The sequence below is a fragment of the Prorops nasuta genome, unplaced genomic scaffold, assembly GCF_024137725.1.
Source record: "Prorops nasuta isolate Cenicafe-Biocafe unplaced genomic scaffold, Cenicafe_Pnas_1.2 PNAS00002, whole genome shotgun sequence".
Classification (NCBI taxonomy): Eukaryota; Metazoa; Arthropoda; class Insecta; order Hymenoptera; family Bethylidae; genus Prorops; species Prorops nasuta.
This window is the reverse complement of record NW_027116799.1, coordinates 10472450-10485324: the sequence shown is the minus strand read 5'-3', so window position 1 is coordinate 10485324 and position 12875 is coordinate 10472450. Positions and strand designations below refer to the sequence as shown.

The 12875-nt window shown below is 32.2% G+C and overlaps 1 protein-coding gene across 4 annotated transcripts in view; it reads left to right on the top strand.

The window, feature by feature from the left end:
• LOC136778139 (probable G-protein coupled receptor CG31760) overlaps nt 1–12875 on the top strand; it is a 278811-nt gene that overhangs the window by 129389 nt on the left and 136547 nt on the right. For all 4 annotated transcript variants that reach the window (XM_066734758.1, XM_066734756.1, XM_066734751.1 and 1 more), the window contains one exon: nt 1083–1308. In XM_066734758.1, coding sequence (XP_066590855.1) covers nt 1083–1308 — 226 coding nt within the window. The remainder of the gene's footprint in view (nt 1–1082; nt 1309–12875) is intronic.

The window sequence follows — 12875 nt, the reverse complement described above, 5'->3', positions numbered from 1 at the left end:
TTATGTAGATTTCACTATTCTTTTCTATTAGAATATTTTCTTTTGCTGTATTACTTGCGCTAGACGATTTATGTACCTGTAGCCTTTTTTTACAGGCGGAGCTTGTTTTTTGTAGGTTCCTTTAAATTTACCTGACTGATCCAAGTTATTACACTAGAATAAAATGGTATGCTAACAAAATGACATACTACAATGAAGTTTTATTAATAATTATTTATGTTTTGTATATATCTTGTTACTACATATATTTTTCAAGTTATTTAATATTATTAATCGTGTTTTAATATAGAAAACAATTAGTTGAACTTTTTCTAAAGCATCTGTTTTGTAGAATATCTAACTATGAGTAAGAATGGAAAGAATAATTTTTTGTTAGATCAATATTAAAAGTTATTGAAGAAACGCTTGGAAAATATCAATTTGTTTAACTAATTTTGCAAGAAAACGAACTTACAGATGTGATTATTATTAGAGACTTTTGTGCCTTTTTGAGGATGCTTTTATCTATCAATTCAAAGTATAAAATATACAGATTAGTATACAAAAATGCAAAAGAAATTATTTTTGACTTACTTCCGAACTAAAAGGTTTTTTGAATAATTCGTTTTTAATTTAATTTTACAGTTACTTAAATAATTGAAAAAGATATTTCTTTTATATGAATATTGAAAATAAATTATTATGCATTTTTTTCGGTATCTCTCGTTGAAAGTTTGAAAAAAATCTCAATTCTTATTATAATTGAAAGATATAGCACTTTAATTTAAAACCGCCTGTTTGTACTACAGATATCTAACTCAATAGTTTCACTTAGTAGAAAAAAAAACTCAAAAAATAAAAAATTTCTATTTTCATAAACGGATTAAGGACACACATTTTCAAAATATTATTTACTTTTAAACTTTTAAATTAAATTGATGTTGAATTTGGTGTTTTCAAATTTATGGACGGTAGTGTTTATATAAAAAAATTCATTCATCATATATATCATACATAATATAATACAACGACTATTAATTTTAAATCATTTTCAAAGATAAATTACGTCTATTGTGTTTAACTAAAAAATCATCATTCTGCAGATGCTTTGGCAAAATCATTGTTGCTCTCAGTCGATGACGCTGTGGAGGCAAGAGTTATAGCTCTAAATTCGTCAACGGGGGCTGTTATCAGTTCTGCCTGGTTGAAGCGAAGTCCTGGAAGCGTGGGTGAGCCTTCCAAGGTTGAGAGTCATGCCCTACAACTAGGGTCGAGGCCAGATCCCCAGCTACCCTGGTTCGAGAACGTCGGCGAAAGCACGGGATTAAGGTTTGCCGCGTCCTCATACACCAAACGACATTACCACTTATTTCATATATCGTTTATTCACGCCTATTTATTTGCACATTGCCGAAGCATCGCACATTAAACATCACATGTATATACCTAACCTACATACGGCAATCGAATGCGGTTATAATTCTCTATTCTGAAATATTCCTCAATCCTTTCTTCAACAGAATATTTTAATTCATATATGATTACTCTACAATTATCATTACATTTTTTTCAATTCCATAATACACCAAAAATCAAATCTTCACGCTATATTGCTTTACCGTCCTGCACAGTTTACAGGCGAACAGCTTGCGTTTTTTATTAACGATGTAATTTACAATAATTAATAGAGAATTCATAACGTCTTCTTTCGACATATCGTAGGCATTTAATTAATTAAATTCATATTATATCTAATATTACATGTATGTATCTATATTACACTTGTGGTAATTAGTCTTTAACACAGACTTTAATATATCTTCTTCAACAATTATTGATCTATCATGTTTCTCCAGAAGCATATTACAGAATTGATTCAGCTTAAATTTTTTAACTTTTTAGTCAACCCACGAAAATAGTTATTCATATATTTATAATTCTCCATAGTATACTATAATTTCACTAAGATAAAAAGTAATTTATTCAAATGAATATCTGTTTAAGTGGATGCATTGAGCTGTTAAAACTTCATTCAACAATATATTGTATAATTTTAGGAATATGAACTTTTCCATAGAGACCAATTTGGTTCATCTTACCCTGTTTAAGTGCAGTATAGCCTTGATATTTTGGGTCTCAAATATATTATTGTGCATTAACATAACCCTTTTTATAATAAATAATACAATTTTTTAAATAATAACTCGGAACAGAACTGCAATACAAACAATACTTTTACAATATTTTTTATTTATACGAATTTAAAGATATTTCGAAATACGCCTTATTGGTAAGGTAGTTATCGTAGTTCTAGCTGATTTCGTACTCATAACGTTATTCATTTTAGAATCAAATATCCCTTGACAACTCTTACCATATCTCTCCTTCTTGTCTATTTCACATTCTTTCTCGTACACTTAAAATAATACAATTAATACAACACTCATACATTCATACTCGTGATTATATCTTAATTGCTGAAGCTGTTTTGTAATAAAATATATTCAGGACGCAAAAATACGAACGCCTTTTCTTAAAACATGGTTTGAGGTGGCAACCTGAGTGAAGACAAAATTTCGTTCGACTCGGTTGAGGGGTTGAAAAGTAATTCCCGATTTAAAAACTCATTTTTTTTCTGAACGACTACAGGCAATACAGCAAAGTTCAGAATAAAAAAAGTGGAGAAACAAATGACACGATAAGCACCCGCATGAAGAAGGAACAATTATATTATCGATCGCATGATAGCACATTAGCTATTGATTTCTTTAAATTGGTTATTAAAATAAAATCAATTTTAAATAAATCATTCTCATTACAATTCTGAACTAATTCAGTAAAAATTAAAATTCCTCTCATTAACTGAATTGATAAAAAATTTTGAATTTACGTAATCAAAAGGAAAGTATCAAAAGCCATGATGTAAATAGTAGTCTAAAAACTAAATGTCTAATGTACGAAAGTATTGTTTTACTATTGAAAGAGAAAAATTATTTAATGTTAATGCCGTAATGATACAAGGAACGGATTTTACTGATTAACGGTTACCACTTACCCGTTTCCTTCAAGCCAAAGATTTAAGAGGATCCACGATTGAGATAAAGCTTGAATTGAGAAAATATAATATATAGGGAATAAACAATTTTCTCATTCACAAGGGTATTTAGTTTATCACGCATAATGATACTAAAATATTTTTTTTTTTAAATAAAAAAAATATAATTTTTTTCATATAAGAGCTGAATCAGTCAGTCAAGAGTACCTTTCAAATATTTAAGAGTATTTTCTTTATATTGATTATTAAAATACCAATTGTTCTATTGGAGAAATTACTTCTGATACTGGTATTCTCTGTTAAAATATATATGTATTCATTAATTAATTTTTTGGGTAGAAAAGGGTTTCATTCTATCGCTGTTTCTTCTACTAGGTGTAGTTTTTAGCTTCAGCTGACAGTGTGACACTCTCCTTCTCTTCTCTTTTATTATTTTACCAAACTTACTATCAACTAATAAAAGTAATACCGGAAAACAAGTGTAGAAATAAATGCAGTAAGAGGAAACTTTTACTTACAAGTGACATGGGTAATAGATTAACAATTATATCAAAGCAAACTCTCAACCTGTGTAGCAGTAATACTATTGAAAGGAACCTTAACCCATTAACGTCCAAAATGTCAAAATTTCTTGCACGTTTTCAAAGTGATTTTTTCCTATGTAATTGGCGTTGAAAAAATTCTTGAACCACATATTCTGATGTATAATTGCATGCTCTTTCAGAATCCGTTGCCAGAATCATGATAAAACTCACAGGAAAAGAGATATGCTCGATTGAAACATAAAAAACACCTAAATTTTCGAAAAAAAAAATTTTTAGGATTTTTTTTCGAAGTGTTACGGTGAAGATATCACCTTGCGACCATGATCAAAGGTGATCATGGGAGTTGAAGTTTAACAGGGAATTTTTTTGTTGACCTTGAACCATCGCTTCTTTACAAAATGGCGGAAAAAACGAATTTTTTTTTTCAATCTTCATCAACTTTTTTCTCGAAATCTATGGTCTTTAGAAAAAAATTCATAAAAACAAAAATGCCTTAGAATCGCTCGAGGAACATTCTCAAATTTTTTCAGAATTTTTTGAGACAATTTTTGATTTTCCGGGAAACTTGTGAAATGGAATTTTCAAAAATGTCTCCAAAAATTCTGAAAAAATTTTAGGATGTTTCTCGAGTGTTTCTACGACATTTTTATTCTTATGAATTTTTTTCTAAAGTCCATAGATTTCGAGAAAAAAATTGATAAAGTTGAAAAAATAAAAATTCGTTTCGGCCGCTATGTTCTAAAACCCTATTGGTAAAAAAACGTTCTGTCTACGAAAACTCGGAAAAAATTTTACAATATTGCTCGAATGATTCTAACTTATTTTCATTCTTTTTTCAAAGACTTATAGATTCCGACAAAAATTTCATCCTTTATTTCCATTTCATTTCGGCAGATAAGCGTAATTTTTGGTCTCATGTATTCATGAATATTCGTCTTTTTTTGTTCTCTTCTTTCGTATTTTTGTACATACGGATGAGTGATAAATAAACGAAATCATTAATTTCATACATTATGTCGCGGAAACGTGTAAGATCTTCTGAATATGAATCAGATTCTTCAGATAGTGATTCAGAACGCAACGTATTGATTCCGGATCCTGACTATTCAGGTTCCGATGATTCTGGTTCCGATTTTGATTCAGATTGCGAACATGAAATACCCAATATCACTTACAATAAAGCTCGTGCAAATTATTCTGAAAAACAAGATAAACTTGAAAAAGGTCATGAATTCACTTGGATTGAGGGTGAAAAGTTACACCCTGATTCTTGTGAAGATAAAGTATTATTGTCCGAATCGCAAAAAAAGAAAATACGTAGGAGCGAACCTTTTCAATTGTTTGAAACCTTTTTTTCTATTGAAATGAAAAAATATATTATTGATGCGTGTAAAGACAATGGTTATAATCTGAAATTGAAAGATCTTGATACTTTTATTGGAATAGTTATTTTTTCTACATTCAATCCCAGAAAATCACAGAGAGATTACTGGTCATCTGATCCGTATTTATCTAATGAAGTAGTTTCTTCTGCAATGTCTCGCCAACAATTTGAAATCACAAAATCTAAATTGAAGTTTTCAAAAAACAAAGACAAAGATTCAAATGATCGAGGATGGCGCGTTCGTTCTCTACTGAAACTTTCTTAAAATAACATCATGAAATTCGGAATATGGAGAGCTGCTCTATCCGTTGATGAGATGATGGCCAAATCCTATGCAAAAACTGTTTTGAAACAATTTATTCGAGGAAAACCGATAAGATTTGGTTTGAAATTTTGGGGCTTGTGTACTTCGGACGGCTATCTACTGAATTTGGATCTTTATTGCGGCAAGAATTCTCAAATTGGAGATAAGTTATCTAAATGTGCTTTAGGTTAACGAGTAGTATTATATTTATTACAACCATTTTTTCAAATAATAAGTTATAACAAAATTTCTCAATTTCATCTGTACTTTGACAACTTCTTCACGAACATGGATTTGGTATTACTTTTGAAGAAATTGCGTTTGAAATGCACTGGTACTATCAGAGATAATCGAGTCAAAGAAAAAAATGTGCATGATAAGAAAGCTCCAAGAGGGACATATGTGGTGAAGCACGACGTAAACAGTGGCATAAATTTCATTACTATCATGGATTCGAAGCCCGTCTCAATAGCTTCAACTGCAGCAGGTGTCAATCCTCTATCTATTTCAAAAAGATACAGCGCAGAGGCTAAATCTAAAATTGAAATACCTTTTCCGCAAGCTTTTCACCTATATAACAAATTCATGGGAGGTGTTGACCTGCATGACGGACATTGCAATGACATACTCCCAAGTATACGATCAAAAAAATGGACATGGGTAGTTTTTATGAGACTTATACAGGCGTCTATTACTAATTCTCTTGTAATTTTCAATGCTGCTAACGATGGAAAGAAAAAAGTTGGAATAAAAGAGTTCACTATTTCGATTGCCAAATACTACTTACAAAAAAGTAGTCGCAAAAGTAAAGCACATGGACGATCTAATAGTGACAAATTGAGGATTTGTTCGAATGGAAACTGTCCAATAAGAACAAGAATTTTCTGCAAAACATGTAATTTAAATATTTGCAATAAATGTTGGCTAAAAAAGCACACCTAAAAGTATGAATAAGTGAGAGGCAAGGGGACTCACGGAAAACAAGCACCCCGAGACGTGAGAGGCAAGGGGACTCACGGGAAAAAAGCACCCCAAAGGAGACAGAATTTTACCACGTCCACGCCGTAGTCTCTGGGTAACGCTAAGAGTAAAAAAATCTTCCTAAAATTTGCACAGAAATCGTTTTTTACCAATAGGTTTTTAGAACATAGCGGCCGAAACGAATTTTTATTTTTTCAAATTTATCATTTTTTTTCTCGAAATCTATGGACTTTAGAAAAAAATTCATAAGAACAAAAATGTCTTAGAAGCACTCGAGAAACATCCTAAAATTTTTTCAGAATTTTTGGAGACATTTTTGAAAATTCCATTTCACAAGTTTCCCGGAAAATCAAAAATTGTCTCAAAAAATTCTGAAAAAATTTGAGAATGTTCCTCGAGCGATTCTAAGGCATTTTTTTTATGAATTTTTTTCTAAAGACCATAGATTTCGAGAAAAAAGTTGATGAAGATTGAAAAAAAAAAATTCGTTTTTTCCGCCTTTTTGTAAAGAAGCGATGGTTCAAGGTCAACAAAAAAATTCCCTGTTAAACTTCAACTCCCATGATCACCTTTGATCACGGTCGCAAGGTGATATCTTCACCGTAACACTTCGAAAAAAAATCCTAAAAATTTTTTTTTTCGAAAATTTAGGTGTTTATTATGTTTCAATCGAGCATATCTCTTTTCCTGTGAGTTTTATCATGATTCTGGCAACGGATTCTGAAAGAGCATGCAATTTTACATCAGAATATGTGGTTCAAGAATTTTTTCAACGCCAATTACATAGAAAAAAATCACTTTGAAAACGTGCAAGAAATTTTGACATTTTGGACGTTAATGGGTTAAGTAAATAATATCTTTAGAAATGCAATTTTCAAATAAAAATGTTTTTTTGAACTTTTTTTTATTTATTTATTTTTTTTCTTAAAGATATTGTTATTTGGATAAATGATAATGGATGTGATTATACGATGAAGAAAAAAAGCATCAGGCAGTATGATTAAGTGGTTATGCAGTGGTAATTTCTGTTTGTCAGTATGATAGAGTTAGACTTTTAAAATGAAGCTGATTTCTATTCGCATCTTGCTTCATGGTTCGTCGTCTTCTGGTGAGTATTTCTGAAACACCATCTACCTGCATAAGTTTTAAGTGATTTTGATATTTTGTAATATATTAATTGCAAATAATACTTATAAATAGAATGAACATGTGCGAGATATGTTCAATATTTATATTAGCATGTTTAAAAATATGAAGGGCGTAAATTAAATTAAACGATCGTATGCAATATCTTTGGAGAAATTGTAACTATTATAATAGGTGTTTTTATATTCTTTTAAGATTATTATTGTAATTTATTATATTTGGATAAATATTATTTGTAATTATATAAAATTAGCATTAATATGTTATATAAATATATATATATATATCAAGATTTATTCATGGAAATAGAGCTGTCATTACTCCAAAAACATGTTAATATAGATTAGTTTAGATAAAAGTATCGCATTCGATTGTGTAACTTTAAGAGCTTTATTTTGTATACACGCTAATATAAATATTATGCCTGCTTTGTACATATTTATCCTACTTAGAACTATTATTTATTATTAATATTTTACAAAATGTTACAATTGCTTAAAAACTATGAAAATTTATTAAGGTTCCAGAAATAATCACCAGAGGGCAACGGGCCAAGAAGCCAGATGCGAATAATCAGACAGCAAAAAAAAAGTGGTCTGTACCTTGAACCAAACCCACCTATCTCTAGGTATTTCGACGCGCTGATTGTGAATCTTAAGTCCATTTTAATCAAACACCTCCAAAATCTTGAGAAAAATTCAAAATCCGTCAAAATTGGTCAAAAACCGCAGAAATCGCGTTCAATTCTATAAAAAAATACAGTATAAATTTTATAATATGAGCAAGGTATATTTTTTTATAAATTTTGATACGCTAAATATAAATCTAATCAATTGATCGTATGACCAGAAAATTTCTAATAAATTACAAAAACCACCGCTAAAATTGGCCAAAATCGCCAAAAATCAGATTAATTGATACATAAAATTGTAGAAATATTTTTTTCATCTTAACCGAGTATGGTTATGTATATATTTTCATGCACTGAATCTAAACCTAAAGTTGGTTTAACTGCACCTTATACAGATTTAGTAAATATCATAAAAAATTATAATATAAGAGAGATGCTGGTAAAAAAAGAAAATAATTACACTGTCCTGTTTTTGTAACAAAATCTTTTTTCTTCAAATGATTTGTGCAGAGGGTGTAACGTTGCTTTCCCCAGTTCGGCTATCAATGCGATATTTCAAGCTTTGGTTGAGGAATGCTAAAGAAACGTAAAATGCAGAAACTCTAAAATTCTGAAACTGGAGGGATTACCTCAAGTGGGTTTCTTTACGTTAACAAAAACTGAACTCAACAATAAGAATTAACTTTAATTAACAAGGATAATTCACAAATATTCAATAATCAAATTAAATTCTATAAAGTAGTGTCTACGACAGCACACAAAATAATTTAGATAATTTTAGTTTGGCAAACTTAACTCAAACGGCTAATATCTCTTCAAATTATACTACAAACTTAATTGTTAAGTGCCAGGTATTTCCACTACAGAAATCCTAAATTAACTTAAAATTCGCAAATGCTAAAATCTGGAATTAAAACACAAAATCTAGAAGCAAATGTCTAATACGGAGCATAACGAATATCAGGCAAGCTGAAACTGGCGACCGAAAGTAGTGGCCGATGACTTTGTTTTTTCGCCGACTGTACACTCAATTTTTCCCCTTTCCCCCTCCATTGCTCAATTGTCGTACTAACACAATGAGCCTAACCGTGAAGTTGCGGCTATACGGCGCGTGAACTAACGCACGGCGCGTAAAGAGGACACACCAGACTCGACGCGCTTAGAGCGGTTGCGCATCCTTATATATATAGATATAATTTGCGCCTCGCTCATACTGTATACGCCGCGCCAATATACATTTACGAATATTCTATTACCACGGCAAAACGATCTAAAAGCATTTCCAAAGATGCACAAGACCTGTGAGAGCAGGCAGAAAATCAGAAAATCTTTATTTTCGCGTTTTTCCTCCTTTAGGTTAGTGCTGCTTAGTGGAGGACACATAGAAAATTCTTGAGAAAATTCAGGCATGCTCCATTTTGATGGCCAAACGAAATAAAGGCATTTCCAAAGATGCACAAGGTCTTTGAGTGGAGTAAGAAAATCCGAAAGTCTGTATTTTCGCGTTTTCCTCCTTTAAACCAGTGCTGCCTAGTGATGGACACATAGAAAAATTTTGAAAATATGCATGAACGTTCGCAATTAATGCCCTATCAATATGGAAGCATTTCCAGAGCGGCACAAGATCTGTGAGAGAAGATAGAAAATCCGTAATTTCGTATTTTTGTGTGACGCACTGGAAATGATCTTATTATGAATGGACAATAAAAGAGAAGATTTCTGAATTCTTTCAAGAAATTTCTATGTGTCCATCACTAGGCAGCACTGGCTTAATGGAGGGAAAGCACGAAAATGCACAAGTTCCGATTCTTTTTCTTCGATCACAGGTCTTGTGCATCTTTGGAAATGCCTTTATTTCGTTTGGCCATCAAAGTGGAACATGCCTGAATTTTCTCAGGATTTTTCTATGTGTCCTTCACTAAGCAGCACTGGCCTAAAGGAGGGAAAACGCAAAAATGCAGAGTTTCTGAATTTTTGCTTGCTCTCACAGGTCTTGTGCATCTTTGGAAATGCTCTTAGATCGTTTTACCGTGGTAATAGAATATTCGTAAATGTATATTGGCGCGGCGTGTCAGTATGAGCGAGGCGCAAATTATATCTATATATAAGGATGCGCATTCGCTCTAAGTGCGTCGAGTCTGGTGTGTCCTCTTTACGCGCCGTGCGTTAGTTCTCGCGCCGTATAGCAGCAACTTCACGGTTAGGCTCATATGTGTTAGTACGACAATTGAGCAATGGAGGGGGAAAGGGGAAAAATTGAGTGTACAGTCGGCGAAAAAACAAAGTCATCGGCCGCTACTTTCGGCCGCCAGTTTCAGCTTGCCGAATATCATATGAACGACAGCAAAATTAAGACCGACTTAACGGTAGTAAATCGAGGTTTGTAAATCGAGATCACCAAACAAAAAGAGGAAACGAAAAACTCAAAGACTCGAATCGAAATCACACTCAACTAACAAACAGTCAAATCGCACGGACTCAATCACTCAAACTACAACTCACGAAAACTCAAATACTTAACATCGCGAAATCATTCAATTATTCTTGGCGAATCCCGCACTAAAATAACCACTTTAGCGGCAACCGCACGAAAATCATTTGGCTACTACAACCTTAAAAAGTTTCACTTAGCACCATGTGCACGTAAAATTCTCGACAGACTTTAATTTACACAAACATACTAACTCTCAATCAAGACGTAACACTACATTCGATTAAACTTGGTGGCAACCGCACGAAAATAAGATTTGGCTCCCTGAGCACGAAAAATTAACTAAAATTCACAACGCACTAACGGCTCGACCCACCCTCAACACACTGAAAGAGTAAAAAATTAGAACAAAAAGAGATAAAAAGTAGGTAGAAGAAGAGGGATCACACGATAACCAGAATGAAACTAAAACCAACTAGAATATAGCCGTAGAACGGCAACCGAAATTCTCTAAAACAAAATATCCAAAACCCGCAAATTCGATTAAAATAAAAATCATTCTTTGCAGCGAAATTTGCCAAAGCCAAGCACAGATTCGAATAGTAGCTTAGTCCTCTTTTTAATAGATAGTTGTAGAGGAGAGGGATAAGCCAAACAAAATTGTTGTACTTAAAACTAAACAAAATCTCAATCGCGCAATAAGTATGAAATGAAATTACTAATCAATATAACGGCAAAAACGGAGAGGATCAATTATCCAATATTCTGTAACGAAATATATCTAAAACATTCAGTTTTCTCAATGAAATTATTCATAAGTTATTGGACTTTACTCATTTTCCATCAGACTAGGCATCTCAACAGAGACTTCTCTGTTCAGGTTTACATGTGTAGAAACGGGGATATATGCAGGGATGGCTCGATACAGATTAAAAATATAACAAGATATTCATATTCAGTAAATTAAAATAATGGATTTCAAAATGATAACGTAAAAGCCGTGCTCATCTGCAGCAGCTATTTTCTATAGAACAAAAATAAAGAAATAATTATACCCAAACTATTAATTAAAGTTTTCCGATAACCAAAATATCCAATTTCACAAGCAAAGTAAGCTGAATGGCAGCAGTAATGTTTTACGACAAAAATTAACAAATTATCTATTATTTTACAATTAAAGGATGCTGGGTTGTAGCATTAATATCTTTTCGACAGCCAAATAACAAATCTTCTATTTAATAAAAAAATATATAAGATACCTGAACTATTCGACGTAACATGACAGCAAGTTATTCTTTCTCCAGGCTCAGACATGCCTGGTGACAGCACTATCGATTCATGAACTCTAATTCCACTCCAATGAATACCCCTTTCATAGTGCCTCACACTTTAGTAAACTCTGGTTCGAATAAAAAAGGGGAGACGGCAACCAATATCGACCTACGTCAACCCCAAAGCGGAACCATCACTTCATTGCCGAACTTAACACTCACTCGCGGTCAACGCTCCGATCGATTTTATTCGATCTAGAATTCACTCCTCCGAATCGTTTAAAACATTAGAAGAAGAAAGCAAAGCAACTTTTACTCGCACACTCATTTTTTCGTATCTAAAAGTTTCTGGAAGCTTCTGCATACACGATCATCAAATTTCTAATTAATAAATCAATCAGAAAAAAGACAAATGACACACACACACAACTGTACCAAGGAAAGAGAGAAAAAAGAAAGTGAGAGAGATAAAACACATGCTCACAGATACACAGATATGCATGCACAAGAATAATTTCATTTTTCTACTGAATTAGTTTAGAATTGTAATGAAAAGAATTTTTCTAAACCTGGTTTGTTTTTTTATGAACCAAGTTAAAGAAGTAAATAGGAAATGTACTATTATGCAGTCGATAATTGTTACCACTTAGCGGGGTGCTTTTCGTCATTTGTTTCTCAATTTTTTTCACTCTGCACTGTGCTGTCTGTCACTCGGAAAGGGTCAAAATATGCGACGATGTTTTAACATCAATAATTTTTCAACCTCAAATTCGACTGGGACGAAATTTCAAGTTTGTATTGAGATATCCTTACCTTCACCCAAATTCCTACTTCACGAAAGAGTCAATCCATTGTATCGTCCATACGTTCTATTGATTAATTTACACATCAGAATTTTTGAATTAATTAATTGATAATTAATTGAGATACGTATCACAAACATCCCCTTTTTACTAGTGTAATTATTTTTAACTACTGTGATAAAATAATTGTTGCCTCACGGTATGGCTGACTACGCTCTCTATATTTTGACACTTGAGCTTTTAGCCAATATTAGTTAATTTCTGACTTACAAGCACAGCTTTGCTAATTCGCTGCACAATTTCAAAGTATTTGGTCGATCTCTTCTCCGAATTATCTTCGGCAAA